The sequence below is a fragment of the Genypterus blacodes genome, unplaced genomic scaffold (genome assembly GCF_046128005.1).
Source record: "Genypterus blacodes isolate CSIRO-AG114 ecotype Tasmania unplaced genomic scaffold, CSIRO-AGI_Gbla_v1 ptg000067l_1, whole genome shotgun sequence".
NCBI classification, from domain to species: Eukaryota; Metazoa; Chordata; class Actinopteri; order Ophidiiformes; family Ophidiidae; genus Genypterus; species Genypterus blacodes.
Genome location: NW_027466879.1, coordinates 14759200 through 14783248, shown reverse-complemented (window position 1 = coordinate 14783248; position 24049 = coordinate 14759200). Strand labels below are relative to the sequence as shown.

The window sequence follows — 24049 nt, the reverse complement described above, 5'->3', positions numbered from 1 at the left end:
CATCAGACTAAATTCTGCTCTATTTTACATTTGCATTCTGCTGATTGATTCCATTTTCCCTCTCTTGCAGTTCTGCTCTCCTCACCGAAAAGCATTAAAACCACTTGGATAAAAAGGCCTTAAGATACTTTTGTGGTCAAAAAAGGGAAAGAAAGCATAAAAGCATGGCTTGAAAGCAATGAATGAGCCACAAGGGGATACAATGGCCTCGTGTCCAGAAGTGGCTCATTTCATATTCCACTCAGTCACGTTAGACAGAAAGCAATCTCAGGTAACAGACCGTATGTTAATATCATGTGAGCTGCCTCTTTTCAGAAAGACAAAAGCGGATGGAGGACATTATATTATCTTTCAGCTTTTCTCCTCTGGCACGTCTGTGGTGTTGATCCGAGGAGAATAATGATAGTATTGTTCTGACTGTCTGTAAGTGCTTGATTAGAGGAGCTTTTACACAATTTTGAGAGATTGGGCATTGAAATGTCTATTTCAACAGATTTCCCACAATGGAAGGATACAGAATTGTCCTTATTACCTGAATCTAGAGCCAAAGGGTAGGGAACTGGGTAGATTTGAGCCAGCTTCAAAGCAAACAGCCCTGATTCATTCAGCAGGCATGTCATCGTAGTGATTGTTAACAATCAAAAGAGGACCGAGAGGAATTCCAGCAAATTGCAGTAGTAGATTCTTCAAGTAAATGCGAGACCATACAAACTCTCTCTGAGTCCGAGTTAAAATGCTTTGTAGGCACCCAGGCTGTGATTAACAGAAACAGATTAACAGATTTAAAGTGGATGATCCTCATCAGAAAAATAAAGTTGTAGTAGGGATTCAATAGAGGCAGGGGAATAACAATTTGGCTTTCATTCATCTTTCCTTCTTTTCGGCTCCATCCAAGAGCAAGGAAAAAGGCTTAACTAATTTCAGAGATGAGTCAGATTTGTCAGTGCAACATTACCATCTTCAAATCTCACTGAGCAATAACAGAAGTGATGAAACCGTCTGTAAGTACAAACGGACCGTCTCAGTCCTCGTTTGGAGATTTTGGATGTCAGGCTGGACGTAGAGTTTAACAAAGACATCGAAAAAGTCAATTCAATGTTGAAGTGACATCATAGTTGGCATGAAAGGGAGCTAAACATGATGTGCATTCACTGCTTTTCCTCAATATTTTGCATGACAGTATTTCCCACTCTGACGTGTCTTTGACAGAGGGAACTAGGCATAAAATAGGCAATAACAAATATATCAACAGATTAACACATCAAAAACTACACGTCTAAATCTAAAATCAAAGCCAAATCTTCAACATTATTCCAACTTGTTGTGGCAAACCAGAGCAGTTTTTCCTCTTCGATTTATCTGACAGCCAGTGACACTTTTTCCCCCCACTATAATTTCCTAAAGCTCTGAGACTGTTGTAAACAGTGGAAATGTTTTGCTTTTAAAATACCCTTGAAGGCAGTTGGAGGTGGAAATTGCCCGCAGGTGTGCATGCATATAAAATGGTAATGGGGACAGACGGACACAAAGCACTGTTTGGGTGCTGTGCTTGTGAAAGGGCAATCCACTGATTGAGCTGTCACATTCACAGATGCAGTAATAAAACTAAGCAGGGCAATTACTGTAGATGGAGAATGGTAGGTTGCAGACGAGGGGGGGAGATGCAATATGTCGTCCCCTAAAATACCCTGATGAGAGGCAATGAGACAAAGCAAATGTAGCCGACTGTATCATGGCCTGGAGAAATAAAGCTCAATAACTAATGGCAGCGATACTCAAACAAGCACAGCACATCAATGGATATGTAGGTAATAAAGATATCGCCTTATCTGAGCTGCTTCCCTTTTTTTTTTATTAATGGAACTGGCTGGCTGTGCATAATGACCTCTTAGTCAAGTGAAAGCCCACCACCTACAAATCATACAACTATTAATAAATGATTGCTTTGTGGGTTTGAGTTCCAAATCCGAATTTAAAATTCAGGGGACAAAGAAAAAGCAAATGAAAGTGGCTTTTCTGATTCTTTAAAAAAATAATGAATCAATCAGTGAGCTTGTTGGAATGATAGAATAGGACGTTTGGCTAAAAATGAAGTACTACACTGCCACCTAGTGTACAAATAAGTGAGCTACCATTATGTGCTGGACATCAATGTTCGACTCTGGGTAACAGCTGTGAATCATACTAGTATAGGTATTTAATACATGTTGTTACTGGAGGCCAACTGACCTTTAAATGTATAATTAATTATTTGATTAAATTGAATGGACAGCTAAGTAGCTCACAAACATGAAACAATTCCATTAAATGCAGGCACACTGAACAATAAAATGAAGGTGAATGTGAACTATCTGATATTAACATTACTCAAACATATCTGACAAGGCTTCCTCCTGACCAACATGACGCACACTTGTTATTGTGGGTGTGTTATTAAATGATAAACGACTTTATCCTTCACCTAATGAACCAGTACCAACATGAGCCAGATTCAAGAGTCCATGAGGTTATGATGATTCAATTTATTACAAGTCTTGTCACGTCGATGACAAAGAGATGTGGGGACCTTTAGGGAGCTCAGTGAAAAAGGTCAGTATTTTGAAGCAGAAATGATGCAACAATAAAAAATATCTTCAAGTCATATCTTCCTCATACATATAATGACTGTGTGGCAGGATGATCACAGTTCAGTGGAGCCTAAGGACTCTGGACCTTGTGGGTGTGAGCTCAGAGTCCTGGGCCTCCAGCAAATATGAGCTCCAGGGCAGACTGGATGTCACCATCTGTGGCCTGCAGGGCCCGAAGCATGAGCTCCTCATCCTGGATCCCCATGTCCCTCAGTTGTTGCATCTGGGACTGCCAGCGGCCCTTGCCAAACAAATCAAACATTGAAAGAGCAAAAACAACTTTACAATAGCAGCACACACTGTAAAATGATAACTGATGAACAATTAACTGAAAGGATTATTTAAAATATCGTGGATTGTATTCATATAGTGTCTTTCTATTCAAGAGACTCAACACACACTCATTCACGGACGGGGGAGGCATGCCAGGCAAGGCGCCAGACGAGCTCATCAGCAGCAGGCTTGGCTCACTGTCTTGCTCACAGTCCCCATTCTGTGGTGTTTACATGAACTCAATACATTGGTAAGCTATGGTCTCTACACTGAGTCACCGTGGTCTCACCTGTACAGCGGACATGTTGGAGGCCTGCAGTGCTTGCTGTAGTGCCTGGCTGAAGAGATCATTACTGACTGGCGTCCCTGCTGGCATGGGAGCTACGCCAGCAGAGGGGTCCGCCTAAAGAACAGACCGGTTGACAAAGGAGGAACATAAATAGACACAATAAAGACACTTCTCTCTGCAGTATAATGCCATCAGGTCATGCAGCTTTTAATTGGCATAAAATGTGATATTTGAACCGTTAGTCATGATCCCCTACCTGACTTGCTGTTGTGGGCGTGACCGCACTGCTGTCAGGGGTGCTGGCGAGGGCCAGTGCCGTCGCCAACTCGCTCTGTGTGATTGGCCGAGGGCCCGCTGCTCCACTGTGGCTCAGAGACACTGGTCGAACTCCTGGGGCTCTGCTAGACGGACCTGCTGAACTCCCCTGTCGCATACAATTAGAAACACAACAATTCAACAATGACATCAGTTTCCCATTGTATAAGTTGCCTGTTGTTGAGTTTCTGACTGACTCACAGACTGGAAATCTTCCTCGTCGTCAGACATTCCCTCAAACATGAACCCTCCTGTCCAAAAAGAGAGACAAATAAGACTTATTAAGACGCATATTCAGGCTATACTTTTAAAGAGAGACGTCGGCCTTTGCCTAAGATCTTTGCTCACCTGGCATATCGCTGTAGGAACTTGCAGAGACGTTGCGAGAGGAGCTGGTGCTGGACTGTGACGGCATGCTGCCCGCCACAGAGTGCAGGACCAGGATGATGGCATTAACTAGCGCCGGGTGGGAACTGACCAAACTATGACATAGAAAAGAAAGTGAATAAACCAGAGAGAAGGAATGAGTCACAAAGTTGCAGTTGTTGGTAGCAATGCTGCTACATGTTTCTGTATATACCTGTTAGTGTCATACAATTAGGACATTGATTCAAATGATATTCCACATGAGCCTTTACTGTCCTCCATCTTTAAGTGTCACACCAGAACCATCAAGTAAACAAATAGAAATGCCACTCACACGTCCAGCATGCTTGGGTCTGTAAACTGCACAAACAGATCTTTGTCTTGAAGCACCCCTGAAGAGATTTAAGTGTGACACTTAGATTCAAATGGAATTACTTGTATGTTAGAGTGAATGACAAAGTTGATAAAATGAGGTTCATCAGGTCTTACCCAGGGCGATTGGGTCGGACCTAAGCCCAGGTGTAGCGACGATGATCTGATCCAGAGATTCCTTATTTGTCAGCATTTTATATACCTAAATGAGGCAGCGAGACAGAAAGTGACATTTTGAAGTAAGAGAAAAAGAACAGATCACCAATACAGTATAGTAGATTTTAATCATTTGTTGAGTACTGTGATGCAGTTTAAAAAGCTTTGGCCACTATCATACAGGTCATTCATTTTTCGTCTGTCAGGCTGTCCATATCTCTGTCCACACGACCCGTCTGCTGTGCTTATGTCCTTTCATCCACATCTTAACATGCTTCTGTTCTGATTCTGGAGTCTATACATCAGGTGAGGTACTATTTCTTCTCCAAACATCCTCTTACAAAAGCAGATATGGTTTGTTTCTATGTGGTCAAGTGTTTTCTCAAGTCGCATCTGAAACATATTGTTTGTCTCTGTTGATCTAAGTTCAGACAGGGCCTGAGTTTATGAATGCATAGGAAGGAGAAAAGGAGAGTAAATCTGAATAACCAAACAAAATCCCTCCATTTCTGACTGCAAGATTAGACTTAATAATATGATTTTTGGATATTGGGCTAAATAAGACCATTCATACCATATAAACATTATGAAAAGGTTGTCACTGTGGGCAATGATGTCACTGCGCCCTGTGTGTGTGTTTTCTACTCACAGAGTCTCTGTAGGCAGAGTTGAGAGAGTGAAGAGCAGCGTGGAACACTCTGAACTCCCTGGCTGCAGTCGCTCTGTTCACAGGTTCTGAGAGAGCAAGTAAACAAAAGTGTTCATCTATATTCACATTCAGTGTGAACTTGCTGTACAGCTTAAACACATGTTTAGAGTTAAAGTGTGACAAGCACCTGAAAAACTCTCTGGCTCTGGCCAAGTCCTTTTGAGAATGTGTAAGGTGGAGCCTGGCTGAATCCCACAGGCATCAAGAGTTAGATCGTCTTTAAGCTTCCGCCCGCAGTGGACCAGCTCTGGAAACGGAAACATTACACACACACACACACACACACACACACACACACACACACACACACACACACACAGATCATTCACTTTGAGGATGAAAGCTGCTTTGAGTCCTTGTTCTTCATATATCATAGATTTAACAGTAGGAGCAGACCTATGAGATCCGGATCTGGGATGGAGTCTGGATGCTGAGCAGCAACAAGTTGTTTTAGAGTCGCGACTCTGTATCCTCCAGGCGGAACGTCTCCTGGCATCATCTCTGGGAATTGGAAGACGGATTTGGGCTGATCCGCCAGCTTCAAAGACAGGTGCCATTCTGAGGAACCCATCTATGTATATTCAAATACAAAACACAGTTATGGTGACGGAATGTACATCAACTATAGCAGCTACATATTAACCTGTAGCAGTAGTTGAAGTTGCCTTGTGAGTATCGTCACTGTTACATATCTGCACCACATCGCATTAAACGACCGACAAAAACACGTTTTAGAATACCGATCCTGGAAAAATGAATCAATGGCCGGGCTTTTGTAAAAATCGCTTTGTGTTTTGTTTTTTACACAGTTGCAGTCACCCATCTGCACTCGGCTTAGTCGCCGGTTAGCTGCTTAGCAGTGGCTACAAAACAACATCGACTTTCTAAAATAAATACGAGTGATTTTTGTCAAATGAAGGGATTTCGAACAATTGAACACCGAGTTAAATGCAGAAATCGTACTGAAAACGCACGATAAATGCATGTATTCGGGATAGAAACGCATACTCACCCTTGCTTTGTTGACACTCGAGTCACTTCCTGGTCTTAGTCACGTGATCTGCAGTGTGGAAACGCGTATATTTACTTCCATTGGATTTTATTTTAATTCAAAAACAGTTACATATTAAGAGTCTGTTTCATAAACGCCGTCTTAGTAAAGTTTGCGCTATATTTTATATATTCACGTTGCCATTCTTTAACGCAACAAAAAAATATTAAAATCACACACTCTCTGGCTCTCACCCCCGCCCCCCCCTCTCCTAGGTGTTAATGCCAGAATCTGAACACGTTTTGAACTAATAAGTATAACTATAAAACATATAGGTACCGTCAAAAATAAATAAACAAATAATTGCGGTACAGAAACTGCAGTTTAAGAACCACTCCTCTGCATTAAACAGAAAAAAAACATTCTACCTAATTGATATCGTTTCGATGTTGCCTGGATTATATGTTTCAAAAGTGGCAACTTCAAATTTACCAGAAACAAAGGCAGTGCGCGTGTGTGTGTGTATGTGCACTGTGGCGCGTGCATGAAATGGTTAACTTGAGTTAGGGGGGTCGGGACTCGGGAGACTCTTTCCCCCCTTTGCTATGACATCACTGCTGGACAAAGCTGCAAGGAGTGGTTACAGTGAGAGGACCGTCCCAAATCAATGGAACGTAACCGTAGACGTTAAAGAATACAAAACTAACACGTCGCGGTGTATTGACCGTCCAAACAAACAGTTGTCTCGTCCGCGGCGGTGCTTTAACAGTGCTTTCTGTGAGGAATGAGGGGAACGGCGACTGCGTGATCCAGAAAATAGTCAGCGCCGCTCTGTGGTTGGAGATTCATAAGTGTCTTTCTTCTAACATGGTAAGTCCTGCGAGAGTTTGTTTGAAAACGGGACGGTATGCTAAGTTATCGTTTTGGTTACTGCGAATGATAATGTGTAACTCCACTGATTTATGTAGAGACAAGCAACAGCTGGGAAACATCAACCTCCAAGACTCAGGGAACTGGTTGTATTTGCGACTTGACTATTAGCTGGCTCCGAATTGTGTTTAAGGTAGTTTAATGTAGTTTTAAATAAAGATAGAGGCCTACGAAGCTCTATCCTTTATCTCACCGATGGAGCTGTTTATGGAACACTCATTAGTACGTGCGCCCCCTTCGGCATAAAGTGAGTACTACACCCCATTGTGTCTTTTGGGGATAGGAAGACTTCAAAGTAACAATTCCCTAACTGACAGTCTAAATACTACTTTGTACAGAAACAAATCAGCATATCATGTCTACATTTGATTAGTGAGATAGAGTGCATATATTGAAACCCCTTGATTCTGTGTATCACAGGCTACCTGATTTATCACAAGTGATGGATTTCTCATTCAATTTGTGTGATGTGCTGACGTACAGGACTTATCTTAAATGTATCTTGAAGGCTCTGCCTGCTTGACTGCTTGGTGGATTCTCTTGTAGCCAGATGATGTCATGTCACACATTTTTTTCTGTCACACGTTTTATTCTTGTATTTTACTTAAATACCTCCTCCCAATCAAATTTGGTACTTTACAATTTGACTAACTATATTTATTCCTATCAGCCCACCCAAGCCTTCAGTTGTTGTTTTTTAATGTGGTATTGAGGCTTCATGTAGGACTTTCTTCTTAATATTTTACCTTTGCGCTGCACTTTTCAACATCACGTGATACTACAGCTTGGCTGACAGGTTTCGCTTCCTGTGGGTTCTAATAATATACAGTGTTGCAGTCGTGGAGTGAAATCAATGTATTTTTTAGCCCTTACGTGAACTGTTAATTTTTAAAAGTTAGTAAAGAAAGTTGGCAAATAAAAAATAAGACATTTTAACAGGACACGGCAGGTAAAGCACACGTATAAATAAAGCATAAGTAATTGCTCTGTTCCATTTCCTTGTGAGCATTTGCCAAAATGTATAGTGAGAGAAAGGGTAATTGTCATTTGTCTTCTCAGTCATAAACCTGTCTAGAAGTTTATGGAGCTCCTCTTTGCTCAGTTTCACTGATGTGCTAATGTGGTGCACATTTGCTTATATGAACTGAACCCAATCATCCCAACGAGGGCTTGGTATATTCTACCCATTGATTCCATAAGGGTTTTAAAAGCTCATTTTCATAGGATGATGCTCTTTTCCTCAATGGTATCAGCATCCTCCAGGTTGGAAATGCTCCTATCGTCAAGGCATGAGTTGTTCCCAATGGTTTGAGGAGTTTGACATTGATGCCAACCATATGCCAATGGGAGATAAAGGCCCATAGAGCCAGTCAAATTCATTATGCTAATAGTGATTAAGAATGACCTTGTCCTCCAGGAGAGGCATGGACCGAAGAGCAGCAGTGTCAGTAAAAGGACAAGCTGTTACAGAGATTCCTCAAAAGAATATTTTGACAGTACTGCCACCGTGGAGGAATTGCAAATCTTAATGTGCTGTGATACCTCAAAAAATATGATTTGCTGCTGCAATATATCGCAGTTTAACACTTCGTTTCTCCTTCTGTTGACCTCCATAGAAGGATTAATAATCCTTACCGTTTTGTCAGAATGAATTACGCTGGTTATTATATCTTAAAAGCTGCGAACCAATCACTAAACAAAATTCAAAGCCATTCAAACCGTCAAACAGTGTGTCATTGACCATTTCTTTTCTGTTTTAATGGCTATTATTTTAGAGCACATCATTATTAGTTCAATGAACAGCAACGGAATCTTCATAAAGACCTGACAATAGCTTTGATTCATTGGTGTAATACAGCCTAGTGGTGGATAAAACCCGTTTTCTTCATAAGACTTTTGAAGGTAGACGGTTGAAGGGTATCATATTCATAAAGGTTATCTGAAGTTATAGTTGCTGTCAGTTTGTTTTTGACCTGACACCAAACTGAATAGAAAAAGTCTGATGATGCAGAAAAGAGGATTTACGTGAAGGCATTTTGCTGGGAAAGTGTGTGAGTCATTCGGGACAAACCTTTTGATGACTTCCTGGTGTCTGGACAGCACAGCCAGAGTCTGACTGTGGTTTGGTGTGTTGGCAGCTCAGTTCAGCCTGAAGAAAGTAGTATACCCAGGAATATACTTAAGGAAAGGGAAGTTTTGTTTTGATGAAGAGTGTTTTGATATAGGATTGCCAAAGATGATGAAATGTCTTCTGTTGTGTCTCATCGACTAATTAGTCCCTGTTTTGATTGTCTTTGCAGTGGACAGTCCTCTAATAGATCTCTAACTCTAGATATCTGGTCATAGTCCTTTGTGATGAAACTGCACTTCTGACCACATCCCCTCTGCTGAATCTATAAATAGAGCCTAATGGAAAAATGTTTTGGCGAAGATCTAAAGATTTCTGCAATGTCAAAACCAAGGCTTCAAGTAGAAAACTGTTGTGGTTGCTGCTTTCCCCTGCTTATAAAAAAGATCAAAGTGTGTTGAACTTGTAATTGTAAGGTTACAGACATTTAGCTCATTTAACCAAGGGGTTTAATCTTTCCTCTTTTTCCGTTTTGCACTGCATTGTGGGACAGTAGTGTGTGTCATCAGCACACTTAAGAAAAAGGGAATTGAGTAAAAATCCTGTTATTTTTGGTTGTATCCATTGTGAACACACTTTAAAGTTACACATTTATTGATTTATATATTTGTTTTATGTTGTCAGTCTTGGACAATTTGCCACCATTGATTGAGAGATGCTACATTATTTCCTTAAGAGAAGTTTTGGCTCACATCCCAACGCCGCACACACCGCCCACACGGTCCCAGGCTGGTGGTGTTCTCGCACGACCGTTCAACCAAATATTCTCCACGTCAGCATTCCCTGGTTTGTTGATAACAGAGCATAGTGATGTACCTAAAGGCTGCTGTCCCAATATTTCATCCATCTGGTCCAAAAAATAAAATGTAACTCCCTTTTTATCAGACATGCACCGTTGCCACCGTTGCCGCTTGGCTCCATTTGTCAGAGCCTTTGGCATGCATTCCGTCTGCCAACTTGATCTACAGTACTGTATTCTTGCATTGTGCTCCATCTGTAATTTCATTTTCTCCTTTTTGGTCCACACACATCACGCTTTGCCTTCTTTAACATCCGTCACTCCCAACCCGGAAATGAAACACTACATGTCAGCGTGTCCCACATAACCACTAATTTGTCAAGTGTGTTTCCGTGGCAGTTTTGTGAATGACTTCTTTATCAACGCACCGCAAACTCCCAACAAGTGAGCATAGAAACGTTTCCATTACCCATTATAACATGTGCAACCTCAAATTGTGCAAAACGCAGGTCAATTGAATCCCCACTAATAATTGAAAAGGACACACACACACTTACACACACAGGCGTTCTCAAGTTATGCCTGTTTGATTCAGGTTGCAGCTCTGCAGGGAATGAGATGAGGTCACCAAACACTCTGTAAATATGGCTTGTTTTGCCCACACGAAAGCTTTTAAACAGATGTGGGCATTGCGTGGGGGCGCAGGGCCTTGAACATCGCCGGCTTAACCAAATGTGTCTTTCCTGCGGGGCTAAATTATTGTTTTGTAATAATTTGTGCACCCACTGCCGAGCCTTTGTCGACTTGTAGTTAGCAGCCGGTGATTAATTATCTACAGTATCTTCGGGTGTACTTGGGAACATGATTGATGATATTGCTCAGGGTCACAGGATGTTTCAGGTTATTCAACATCAGACGCCCACTCACTGGAAAACCAATGCAAGTAGCTGGCTTTGGTCCAAACAGCACGTGTAGTTCACAGATCGCATCTCCACATTAATGTCCGCTCAGAGGATGTCGACACAAGCGCCTTTTTGTTTTACCTGCCGACCTTAGTTCGCATTAACCGTCACGGTCCTTATCCGCCTCTTGCAGACGGCTTTGGGGTACAGACAGCTGCCTCCCGGGTAAAACTGTGAATACAGAATCAAGGGATAGAGCGCCAAGCTAGACAGGAAGACACGGATAACTGGCCACGAGGAAGTGAGAGCACAATAACAGAGAGGAAGTGGACCCCTGCGTGATTTCCTTTATGTCCTAATGATGCCAGGCCAGCCATTCAAAAGCACTGAAACCTAAATGGTAAGGATCATCTACGCGGTAGTGTGTTGTTCACGTCGTGTTCGGTTATAAAGGATACGCCTCTTTCAAACGCTTGATTTGGAACAAATGATCAACAAATTAATTGGTAGCACAAATCGCTAGTCATGATTCACTGCAACACTGCAAAGTTCACCACAGTTCCAACATTGTAAGCCAGAACGTTGTTGTATATCAACACAGAACACTCACCTGACATTTTACCAGCATCAATGTGTTGCTGATGCTGCGATCAAAGGCAATCCGATCCGTCGATGTAATGTTGTACTCCTTTTCTTTCCTTTTCATTCGATGAATTGTGGTTGCCAGTATCAAAACACGTCAGTTGTCATAACACTGTGTTTTCATTTTTGTTCAGTCACGGTGAAAGGAATATTGAGCAGCTTATTGTTTTCATTAATTCAATTTATGAATATCTTGAAATCTTCAAAGGCTGGAGGTCTACTTGAAATGCCTAATCTATCATAGAGAACATTTCTTGTGTTCTTTTTGTCAAAGTTACATTATGATTGCATGCAAATACAGACATATTTTCCAAAGTTGTTCGTGCTCTGGCAACAAGAATGAGAATTTGCAGCCATACAGCAATTAACTCGCAAGACGTACAGCAAGCAAACGGGTATAGTCTGAGAAGATGATGTAATTTTTGTATCGCCTCTCGTCTATAGCCAGTGATGTCATATTGTCATGCCCTCATTTTTCCATCAATCCAAATCATAGGAATGTTCATGGAAAGAATCATCCAATGTATTCACAACACAAATATTTGCTGTCTCGACAAATGCAAATGCGAATACTTGACCCCTGAACATACTAAAGCTTTTATTCTGTAGACCTCACGGACGTCATGTGCAACAGGGAGAAGATAGAGGGAGAGTGGTCGGCTTTGTCTGTCTAAAGTCACTCCCTAATTTGTCTTTTCCCCTGTTTAGTTAGAGAATGTGTCAGTTTCCTGTAAAGTTTGGAAGTCCCCCCCCTGTTAGTCATCACAGCTTCATACACTCTTTAGAGGAAACATCAGTGTAGTCAACCTCAGAGCCAAGGTGGTATTTTAGTAACAGTTACAGCATTTCTTCCACTTGTGTCTTTTGTTGAGTCTCCTTGAATGTTTTGTCTGTTTTTTTCCCTCCTCTGCAGTGCTGTGTCTGAAGACATTGATCAACGGTTCGAAGACCATGCTGTCCCTCCTGCTGCTCGCTGTCCTGGCTGTCCAAGCTTTCGGTGGGTGTGCTTCCCCTCCTCCTACTCCCCCCTCCCCCTCCCACCCCAGCTTGTGCCCTGCCGTTCAGATCGGTAGTTAGAAAACGCCACTGACAGTTAAACAATACACCCTGTAGTATCTATTAGTCTTCCTCACCCTTCAAAGGCTTCGCTGGGCATAACAACAGTTCAGATGAGGCTTCTCCCAAAATTAATGTACCAGCAGTTGGAAAGTTATAAACCCTCCCTATTTAAAATCTCATCCGTCCAGACAAGTTGATGAAGGATCCACTCTTATATATACTGATGCCCTGCTTGAGGGAGTAAAAACACATTATTTTTCACTGTAATCCCTGTAAGTTTGGTTTTTACAGGTTTATGGGGGTGTTTTTCCTTTTATTATTCAGCTTGTAAAACAGAATGGCCTTGCCCTTTCCCAGACAGGTGAAGAGTAGTGCCTTGGAGCCAGGGTGAGGCCGCAGCTCAAAATTGCCAGAAGTGCAGTTTGCCCCGCCGTGACTCTGGGAGCGTGATGTGGGAGTCATCCCCTCATATTAATAACACCGGGAGGGAGGGTGCAGGTTCATGTTGCAACTGAGGATACATGAATCATCGGCTTCAAAGTTTCACTTCTGCAGAAATGGTGCGCAAAGCAAAACCCGTGTCACCATAAAAAGAGAAACAAATAGCCCCGGGCCTGCTCGATAACGTCTCACGACACGGTAAATAAAAGAAGGGAATTGAGAATGTCAAGAGAAGGATCAACGCTGAATGTATTCTCGCACTACAATCTCTGTGTGGATGACCCATAAATTTAAATTCCACACTGTCTCATTCTCTGTTATAGGAGCCTGAGATGGTCTTCGCACCATCCAATGACAGAAAATCATCACCGCAAAGTTTTTTTCCCCTGCAAAAACTCCCAAACATTGGCATAGGTTCAACTTTTCACAAAGAACTTTTAGGGTACAAAACCATGGAATTCTCAAAGAGTTAGTCTTCGTCTTTCATCCTTTCTGGTTGGCCGGACAAAACCTCCTGTCGGCCAACAGTAGCACATTTCAATCTTGACTCAGTGGTCTTAAGTGTCTTCAGTGGTTCATTAGAGTCCTCTGCTCTGGCAGCGCTAATGGGCCTGCTGTCTCAGAACTGCCTGGGCCTGCTCATTACTGGCTGGGTGACATCCACTGTCACTCGCTCCTGGGAGCAAAGAGGAGGAAGTGTCGAGGACTGATGGAGCTCTTTAACTCATGGGTAATGGGCTATTGTGGCTCATACAGTGATTCAGTCTCTCTCTGTTGACCAGAACACTAAGTGAATTAGTTGGAGGCTGACTTGATGCTGTACGAACCTGCACATGTAATACTGCATTAGGATAGGAAACACAGTCCTGGCTTTGTGGAGCTCATTAAGTTATATTGTGTAATTTACTGTTAAATGAGTAACCTTAGCTTTGGTGACAATCTGTGGGCAAGAAAGAAAATAAATTAGATTACATTATTGTGCGTTTATATACTATATTACAGCGATCTGCAGCACTGAGCTTTACCTGCAGCTCTGAAAAGGTTCATGAACAACACAGGCGACTTTAATCCTTCTTTATTTTTCATTCTGTCTTAAGTATTTTTTCACAAGTGCAGTTGCAGTTATCAGTCCTGGGCCTTCTCTTATTCTTTGTTGAGCTCACTGGCCATCCAGACTAAAAACATGTACAGGGGTAATTGCCTGTGTGTGTGTTTGTGTGTGTGAATGCCTCTGTAGGTGGTCCAGGACCTCCCTGGTCTCCAGTTCCCTAGTTGTGAATGCTTATTATAATCTTCCTTGTATTCAGCACTGACATTAGCAAATGCCCATATCACCTGACAAGATGGCTTCTGCCCACAAACGGTGGAAGAAAGAGACATGGACAGCACAGACTATCTCTGTCATCTCATTGCACTAACATGTCTGCTTCCAGCTCCATCCTGACTCAGGAGTCGGATGATGGATTGTGCTGGGTGAAACCACTCCCCGATGTTGCTCATACAGCACAGCACAGCTGTTATGTGAGTGTAGACACAGAGGAGCTTGTCTGTAATGAGGATTTTTGCACTCGGATCCATGAGCCTAAATAATGTACAAATGAGCAAATAATGTGTGGGTGTGTCTTTGAAATCACTTAAGGCTTCATGTGCAGTAGTGACTGAGCCACTACAGATGCTGGGTGCTGTAATATCCTTGGCTCAGTCGAGCTCAGCACACGACCATGGCAGCCAGTGGCAGAGCTAACAGGAAGCTGTCCAGCTAATTGCTTGTTGTTGTCATACTCTCTGTTCAGTTAGCACAGCCACCAGGCTGGCAGGACTCATCGCATGCAGCCCTGAGCACCAGACAATGAAAGCCAATCGTATTAATCCAAATGCGGAAATGGAAAGCTGACCTGATTTCACTCTCAGTGATGGAGGCTGTAAGGTAATTCAAATTAATTAGCATGATTGGATAGATTGCATCTAGTGTAGTAGTTGGCAGGCACACATTATGGCAGGGCCCCGGAGCGTGAAAATAGTGCACTCATGCCCGCATCTCTAGTGTACTTTTAAAGGTCTGCTAACTACGAATGCCCTCTTCCTGTCCTCCTTTTCTCTTCACAGCAATTGATTCTGTAGAGAGGGGACACTTTAGACTGTGCAGAAATTCAATTTAGGGTTATTACCCCGTATCAGTGATGTTCTTGCTAATTTGATTGCGTCCAGTGAAGTATCCTTTTAAAAACAATTGAAGACAGGCTCAACAAAGATTGCTTTCGCCGCAATGCATACATAATGACCAGTCTCTGTTGGCTTGCTTCTGTCGTACCGCTTCCCCTGATTCCCAGCTCTTCTTTTCTCACAGTGCACTCATTGAAACAGAGTACATTACCCAACAAGCACCTCATGATTATTTCAACAAGTCCTAAAAATACTGCCTTGTGGGATCGTTTAAAAATTTATATGGGTAATATATGCCGAGATCACAGTACCAGAGGGAAGAGGGGCCTGGAGCCATATGTGGATCTGCTGTGTGTTTAGTGGACTGTGATGAACAGACACTGATCTGTGCTTAGAGTGCCTCAGTTCTGCTTACTTGCTGAGGAACCCAGCGGCTGACACAGGGAACCACTTCCGTCTATGGTTACATAGGTGGTGTGGTAGTGGTGATGTTCAGAGGATGCACAGAGGGCTGCAAACTGACCTTTCCAAAACCCTCCTGGTGTTCAATATGAAACGGTGAATCAGCAACGGGATTGGACCTGTGGAAAGGCCAGAACAAATGCATTGCAGGCCAGTAAAAATCTGCTTTCTAGGTGGGAATACAAAACACTCATTGCCGCCTTGTAGCAACAGAAAAATTCTCATCAATTTTGCCTCACTCTGCCGTGGCAATGACTAGTAGCTTTCCACCTTTAGAAATAGCTGGACTCGACTCCAATCTGACCCAATCTGACCTCCATGCCTCTTTCCCGCCCAGCAGCCCACTTCCTTCTCAATCCATCCCCTAGCCTGTGCTCATCAAAGGTTGGCTGTCTCTCAGGCTGGCAAGCCAGAGGCTCGCCCTTATCTCTCCACTGTTCTTCAACAGGCACTATCATCTGACTGACTGCCAGAGCCCATTAACAGGTTATTGACAGGATATGAGATGGCATATGTCCGTGGTGAAGGCACGATAGAGGAAATTGAGATAGGGAGCAGGAAAGTGAGTAAAAGCACAAAAGTTTGTGCCATCTTGATTCATGGAATTGCTTGCCCTTGTGTTTTCTGTCGTGTATCTCCCCCGTAAGCAAGAGCTCACACTCCGTGATGTGTTTCTGCAACAAAAATGAAAAGGACGAGATTATGTTGAAAATGTAAGTGACCCCTTTACACCTCAGAGGGCTTTAAGGCTCCTTTAATCTCATTCATATTGTGCCTTCTCTGCTGAAAGCCCATTCGAGGTGCTTACAGATTTCTAATTCTGAACCAAATCATGCTTACGATAGACTCTCCTCTCAACAACCCTTAATGTTTCCCCAGATGCTTATTTTCAGGTGGGGATATTATACTGTATATATTATCTACATCTGCTCTTGACGGCAAGGAATCAAAAAGTAGCTTCCCCGTCACACTTTTACAGACATTGGTTATATCATAAGAATAATCGCTATGAAAGGCCTCGCAGATCCTTTGAGCACAACCCTTTGATGTTCAGGTGCTGCAAAAATGTCCAGAATGAAAATGAGTTGAGGAGTAGTTACATTCAGCAACAGAAGGGGGCAGTGTTGTAAAAGCATATTCCTCCAGTCGCTCCTCTTCCCCAGCTAACTCTCCCCAAGCTTCTGTCATCGCCGGGGTTGTTAGTGCTGCATTTACTTTGCTGTGTCAATATTGCTGCTTCAAAGTATTTCCCAGTGCTTGCTTAGGTATCCGCTCATATGGAGGTTTTCTCTTATGTTGTATGTTTTGGGGTGGTAAATACATGTGCCGCTGTGTTTAATCGGTGGCTCCACTAGCCGGGAAAGTAACTACACACCGTCTGTTATTGAGCAGGCTTCATTATTACCGTTATGACGGTGAGATCTATGTGTTGTTGAGTAGTATTGAACAGAGGCAAATTGAAGTGGAGTTGTATTGCTTATTGAGCAAGAAGGCCTTGGGTTGGTATTGACTCTCAGGTTAATGTGTGTGGGGGTGTGTGAGTGTGTGAATTGTGAAAATTATTGTACATCTTTGTAGATAGCTGTAGACATTGCTCAGCCAAGCAGTGAAGATGTACAATATCTGCTTTACAGTGGTGTGGTTCTGCGTCTGTGTGTGTCTGTGTGTGTCTGTGTGTGTGTATAGATGCCCGGGTACCTGTGTAGTGCCGTGTACATGTGTGTGTTTGTGTGTAAATGCGTGTGACTGTCACTGGTCATGCAGATGGGGAACCTCTCTGCTCCAGAGCAGCTTTGTAACAGCGTCTCTATTGTAGTGTCAGAGAACCCGCATGTTCTCAGACGGTGTGTTGCTGTGGAGCTGTCAAGAGTCATACAAGTGTGGAATATCAATGTGTGCTTTGGCCTTTGTGTAGCTGCTCCTGCATGAAATTGTGTGCGAGTGTGTGTGTGTGTGTGTGTGTGTGTGGTTGAGATAGGGTGGGTCTTACTAGTACCAGTGATGCTGCTTATCAGTTCTGATGTTTATTGATACTTTATTGACACAGTGGGTGGGGCTGTGTGATTCCGTCTATCTATCACTTGTCACTGCTTATTACACAATTAGGTCTTGGGTTCTGCTACTCCTCTCTTGTTGTCAAGTCAATAAAGGACCACAGCTTGACAAATATGGATGATGATCAAAATGAACAAGTGATTACAGCCTCTGATCGAGACATGGCCTTGCTGTTCTCTCCCTAAACAGATTGGTCTAAAGGGTTTGGTTTCTGCCATGTTTGCCTGTTTCTCTGTCTCTTTGTTAGCAGGATATCTCAAAGACATTGTTGCTGGATTTCTGTGAAACTTTGTGGCTGGGTTGGACATGATCCAGGGACAAATCCATCATGTTTTGGTCCTGGTCAGCTTGATGGTGGTCCTGTAATAACCACTTTTACAATTTAGCCCATAACATTTGAACTGTAAGTCTTTGAACATCAGAGCATTTTAGAACGTTTTCGTATCTCCTTCAAGTCAATGAAGGAGTCAAGAGTCAATTGTCACAGCATTTTACATGTACAATGTCTGGAAAATGTTGTTTTTGTTTAAGTCGGTGTGGCTCATTCCTTGAATTTGCCAACCACTTTGGAACCAGACATGGTAGAAGAAAAGTTGGTTTGCGGCAATGGGAGCTGATCATGGTCTAGTCACTGACCTGCTCAGTTTCATTGTTGTGCACCAGAGTCATTATTGGAGGACCACTCAACCTTTCTGTCGGTGCTGTCTGAGTACCTCTTAGTTGAAACAAAATGTAACTAGAATGACATAATCAGTGATCCTGCGTTTGAAATCAGTTTTGCAAGTTCATCCTGTTTGCTTTTCCCCCCTGCATTTCCTCCCTTTGTCCACAGCAAGGCAAGTTAGGTGAATTGCAAACTGTAGGTGTCCTTGTAGGGGTAAATGATAGGTGTGATGGATTAGCAGCCAGGGTTCAATGCATGCTGGGATATGCAGCAGCCCCCTGGGAAACCTGCACAGGAAAGGCAGTGAAGGAAACAGGTGGATTGACAGATGAATTTAGCAAAAATCACTCTTCAATTCTTGCCATACAAAAAAGTGTGACGTTTAACTGCTTGCACAAAATCTTTCTCTATTAACCCAAATTGCATTCAGTTTTTCATTCATTGTAGTAAAGATGTCAATTGGTGTTTAAATGTCTTCATGATGCACATAATGTTTGACTACTATTGTGAATCTATGCTACACTGCTGAAAATTACAATATAAAAGTGTCTGCCAAATGGACAAGTATAAAAGTAGGACCAGTGTGAAATCAGTAACTAATCTGGCAATAGCTACTGTTTGTCATTTCAGTTGTGTGTACGTGTATGTTGTGTGTGTGTGTCCATGAACACATCTAGACTGGCCATCTGGTTATTCTAGCTTAATGCAGATGGGACAACGTGATTTTTGGGAGCTGCACAATCAGATGTTTAAAGAATTATTAGGCAGGTCTACGTACCATGTTACGACATGCAAATGAACACCAATTTTCCAAATACTCATAAACTTGGTAGACCTCGTATTGTTTCCATCCCCGAAGAGTGAACCTCCTGACACAGCTCAGTCACATCCCTGGCATGGCCACGCAGCACCGGCAGCCCAGAGACAGGCTCTCCTGTCTGTCCTGGCACTCTGTGATAAACACATTTGAGAATGTGTGCCCGGATCTGGCCCGGATTCCAGACTTGGAAACGTAACAAAGTCTCCTCTCACGCATACACACATACACACACACACACACACACACACACACACACACACACACACACACACACACACACAAGCACAACAAGTGGACCAGCCTTAAAGATGTGGTATAAAATAAGTAAACAGGATGCAGGTTTTGGCATTGCCTACTATCTCGCACATTTGTATTTGAGTGTTTTAGAGTGACAGGACAAGAGAATAATGTCTACTAAGTGTTACACACGCTTGGATTTGTTACAGAAGCCTTTTCTGATCACGTTACATTTCATCTATTTTGATTTTAAATCACCTTTCGTAGGTGTGGGTTCACCTATGAATGATGTGGGGTTTTTTTTTTTATTCATAAGAGCTAAAAGATGCCGTACTGTAAATACTGTAAAACAATAATCTCTTATTATTCATCTTGTTTATTTTGTAAGGTTTTAGGATCTCTAAACTGTTCCAATACTGTGTGAAAAATACATCTGTTTTATACATACATATACACAAATGCATCCGACATTTTAAAACGGATTTGATTGATGGTAGTTTACCTGAGGTCAGCAATGAACACAGTAGATAAGAACTACTACTGAATGGATGGAGGAAAACATTGATTAACTAGTCAATGAATAATGAAGTTGGTGAAAGGTAATATTGGAGTCCAGTTCTCTGCGAGTACAAAATGCTGTGCAGTGGTTTTGCGCACCCATTTCTCAACACGTATATTTGTCTTCCTCTGCCAGCGTGAGGTGAGATGTCTCTGGATGTCACAGGATTTTACCAACAGCTTTGTATGTCACCATGCAAGCACCCCACATGCAAAGGCAGTGATCCTCCTACCTGCCGCCCGCCTGCATGCCATGCTGTCTGTCAGTCAGCCCCCATGCTCACCCCATGAGTCTAGCAAGCGAACACAGTGGGTATAACCTACACCAACAGCACCCGTGCCTTGATGGAAGGAGGCGTTAATAGTGACAGGGTAATGTTGAGTCTTGAGAGCGGAGAATGATGTGAAGATCACTTGCAGCCCTGTACATTGCTGCTAAGCGGGGCCCATTGTCAGTGCTTGCAAAGGCTGTAATCAGTTTATTTCATGTCAGCTGTGAAAGTGCCCGTCTCTGTCTTGCAGGCACTCAAACAGAGCAGAGGCCCATAAACACAAAGTGCAGTGTGTAAATCCCCACAGCCTGACGTCTCGCAGCCTTCTGTGCCTTCTGAGCATCTCTTTATCAAGAGGGAAGAGAGGTGAGAGCCCCGCTCACCCTTGAGCTCCTGGATAAAACACCAAGGGTCTGGCTAGAGAGCTTGGTCCGGCCCCCTCACTGAGACTTCCGCTCGTGCTATTATATTTATCCTCCACTACTTCCACTCCATTCTTACTTTCTCACGTGGCGCTCAGCATAAAAGAGATGATCAAATGTTGATGGAGACATGCTGCTTCTTGGGAACGTTATGAGATAGAAAAAAACAAGCGTCGGTGCACAGCATTTCACTTTTCCCTCCTGGTATTTTACCTCTTTCGCATAGGACATCAGACGCTGTGGTTTCCGTGACGTCAGCCAGCCGAGCGTGCCGTCTCCTTTGCAATCTCATCCCTATTGAAGCGATGCAAGACGCTGCTCTGGTATTTTCTTTCCAAGCGTGTCTTAACCCAGGATCCCTGTGTCGCGCCGCATCCTCCCAGGGCCTGCAAGCTAGCAGTAGGTCACCGGTTAAAGAAGCACAGAGAGTGAGAGAGGATGGCGAATAAGAAAGGGGAGTATCTATCTCTCTACTCTCTGACTGGCTTTGCTACGTGTTGAGGGATTAGTGTGCGAGGCTCCAACACAGCCGCTTCCTTGGCTTGTTTCCAGATATTATCTTTAAGTGTGAGCTCAACACTGCCGTCTCTTTCTCTCCGTCTCTCCCTTCCCCCCTTCCCGTACGAACCCAGTGGTGTGAGTCATCCCAGGCTGCTCAGGGAGTGATTTAATTGCTCTCTCTCCTCCTCCTTCAACATGCACATCTCGGAGAGGGCTGTCACTGACACTCCACTCCTACAAAAAAAAATAGCCGCGACCTATTCATTACTGCAAAGGTTGGGCCACCTCTAAAGACAGCAAATATACACACACTCCAGAAATCTGCTCTGTTATCCCTATTGATGGTGGCACAATAAAGCCCCTGCCATGCTCGGCCCTGATAACTCTGCTGTATTGTTTGCAGTGTTGAAGCCCTGCTGAGTAAGTGTGGGCACAATATGGGGTGATAGAAAACCTACACAGCGGTGGACGATTTTTTAGATTACAGTCAAGGATAAAAATCACTTCAGCATTTTCTCCATGGGGGACAGAGAATTGTTGTGTCATTGGCAATAGCACTTAGTTGAGCTTTGCTTTGTTCAAGATTGGAATTGTGTACCGTAGTTCCAAAGCTTTTGTTCCGAAGTAAGGGCATCCCGGGCCCCAATTGTTTCAATTTTTTCTCTGTTTTCTTTAAAATTGATGATATTTTTAATCACAATAAATCTGTTTCGTGATGAAAATAGTGTTCATCATCAGCCATCATGGTGTCAAATGTCCAATACTAGAAATATATAGCTCAATCCGTAAATTAGGTAGTATTCATTAATCAGTTCACATCCTTCCCTACCCCCCTGCTCGTTCCCAAAATCAGCTAACACCCACATCGAGGACTTCGGATATTTGGAGAACAATATGTGTACTCTCCCTCTGCTTTGCACTTATGATTGTGGTCAGTAGGTGGCACTGTTCCCTGCAGATGGCTAGGTTTGTAGTCATATGATGGGTGCAAGGTTACCTCACTATGATTGGCCGACTGTGAGCGTTTGAAAATAGGTTTGCCTTGACATCCCACTACCCATCCGTGGATGAACCCTCAGATGAAAGACTTGTTTGTTGTTAATAGGAGAAGTAATTATTGCTCCTCTGCAGCAGTCAAATCTAATTCATTGCAAACATTGATGTTGGCCGTGTGATAGACGGAGCTCAACAAGGGGCGAGGAGGCTAAAATGGCACTGTGATTATAACAATTAGACAGGGTGAGCATGCAGTGGAGTGCATTGCTCCGGGGGCCGACTGGCTTTTTTTTTCTCCCCTGTGATGGTGATGAGTGTCTCAGAGTTGTATAAGAGCAGACGGGGATCAATGGGGAATGCTGACACTTGTGAATACAACGGGCGTACTCTGCACTGCTTGAGATGGCTGCTAATCCACAATGATAATGCAGTGTGCTCCTGGACGAGTCTAGAGAAATACTACAGGCAGGCACTCGCACAAATGCATCAATAGATGAGGAGAAACAGTCGGTAGCATTGTCACCCTTCATTATTATAGAGGCATAAATTCAAGAGTTTAGTTTCAGTTATTCTTCCCCGCCGGTTTGTCTTTTTGTAAGATTTACTGTAGCTGAAGATGAAACTAAAGCTGTACAGATGTTGTTACCCTGGCTGGGTTTGAATGCACTGAGCCAACACAAGGATGCAAAGCCTATACAAACACAGAGTACTAATGTTTACCTTCAAGATCCCTCCTCTCCTTTTCTCTTGCCTTCATTCTGTCTCACCTACTCTCTGCTACCACGGTACACAAACAAAGGGGATGTTTCTGAAGCAGTCGGAGCAAATATTTCAAAATACTGCACTGACTTCTTCTCCAAACACATTCAAATTTGAATCGGTGCCTCTCACAGCTCTGTGAATTAATGCTGTGATTCAGTGAATGCTATATGTTTTCTCAGATCTGGGCTAAATATCTGCTGTAATACTGTTTACTTTATGTTTTATAGTTTTTATTTGAGATGTTTAAACTTTTACTGACTGGCTGGCTGAGATACAGCAAACAGTACTCTTGTCTTTACTTGGTGAATACACGATGATTTGTTGACATATTCGACGTGTCATCTCTTGTCTTTCAGCTGCGATGGAGGTGCAGGTCCCCGAGCAGCCAGTGGTGGCGCTGCATGGCAGGGATGCTGTACTCAACTGCTCCTTCAGTCGCACCGGCGCCTTCAACCTGTCTGATCTTAGTGTCTTCTGGCAGCTGACGGACACCAAACGCAGCGTGCATGGGTACTCGCAGGGCCACGACCAGCTGGCAGACCAGGCAGAGAACTTTGCCAACCGCACCAGCCTGTTCCCCGCCCAGCTGGGTGTGGGCAACGCCTCGCTCCTGCTGCGCAGGGTGGAGGTGGCAGATGAAGGCAGCTATACCTGCTTTGTCAGGGTGGAGGACTACGGCAGTGCCGCTTTGTTTCTGCAGGTGGCCGGTGAGTCACGCTGATGAGCTGTGCATTCCATGACACATTACATTACATTACATTACATTACATTACATTACATTACGGTCATTTAGCAGACGCTTTTATCCAAAGCGACTTACAATAAGTGCGTTCAACAAAGGTAGATACACATGTAGTCAAACAGATGTACATGGCCATGATCAATGGTATACACACAAAAGATCCAATCAAGCCAACATGTAAAAGAAAGAAAGAATTATTTGAGTTCTTAAGCTCTAAAGATAAATCCTTTTAATTAGCAAATCCATTGTAGTTTTACTTTACACCTTAAATTGATTGTATTGAAAATATTTGCTGTATGCAATGTTGTATTCTTAACCTTTTATGGTGCATTATTTAGGGTAATTTGTTCACCAACCATGGACACAAGTGATAAAATGGTTTCCTCAGGGCCCTCATGCGCTATGTGGGTCAATAAGCACTGATTGTGATCTCTGTCTTTGTCAATAGCTGCTGAC

The 24049-nt window shown here is 43.1% G+C and overlaps 2 protein-coding genes across 5 annotated transcripts in view; one reads left to right on the top strand and one right to left on the bottom strand.

Moving 5' to 3' along the window:
• Positions 1 to 2507: 2507 nt before the first annotated feature.
• LOC143004984 (ubiquitin-like protein 7) lies at positions 2508 to 6194 on the bottom strand. Its single transcript, XM_076156204.1, has 11 exons — positions 6120 to 6194; positions 5504 to 5678; positions 5235 to 5354; positions 5048 to 5133; positions 4360 to 4444; positions 4205 to 4262; positions 3853 to 3986; positions 3706 to 3755; positions 3446 to 3613; positions 3190 to 3303; positions 2508 to 2868 (listed from the first exon to the last, which is right to left on the bottom strand). Exons 2-11 carry the CDS (start codon positions 5676 to 5678, stop codon positions 2728 to 2730), a joined length of 1131 nt encoding a protein of 376 aa, XP_076012319.1. The 5' UTR covers positions 6120 to 6194; the 3' UTR covers positions 2508 to 2727.
• A 461-nt stretch (positions 6195 to 6655) lies between these two features.
• Positions 6656 to 24049, top strand: part of cd276 (CD276 molecule) — a 55619-nt gene continuing 38225 nt past the window's right edge. For 2 of the 4 annotated variants that reach the window (XR_012963984.1, XR_012963983.1), the window contains exons 1-3: positions 6657 to 6968; positions 12353 to 12436; positions 23208 to 23558. Coding sequence is in view for 2 of the 4 variants with exons in the window: in XM_076155760.1 (XP_076011875.1) it covers positions 12391 to 12436; positions 23208 to 23558 (397 nt within the window). In the remaining 2 variants the exon portion in view is untranslated. Of the gene's footprint in view, positions 6969 to 12352; positions 12437 to 23207; positions 23559 to 24049 lie in introns of all 4 variants that reach the window. The other 2 variants (XM_076155760.1, XM_076155759.1) reach the window with 2 other exon arrangements.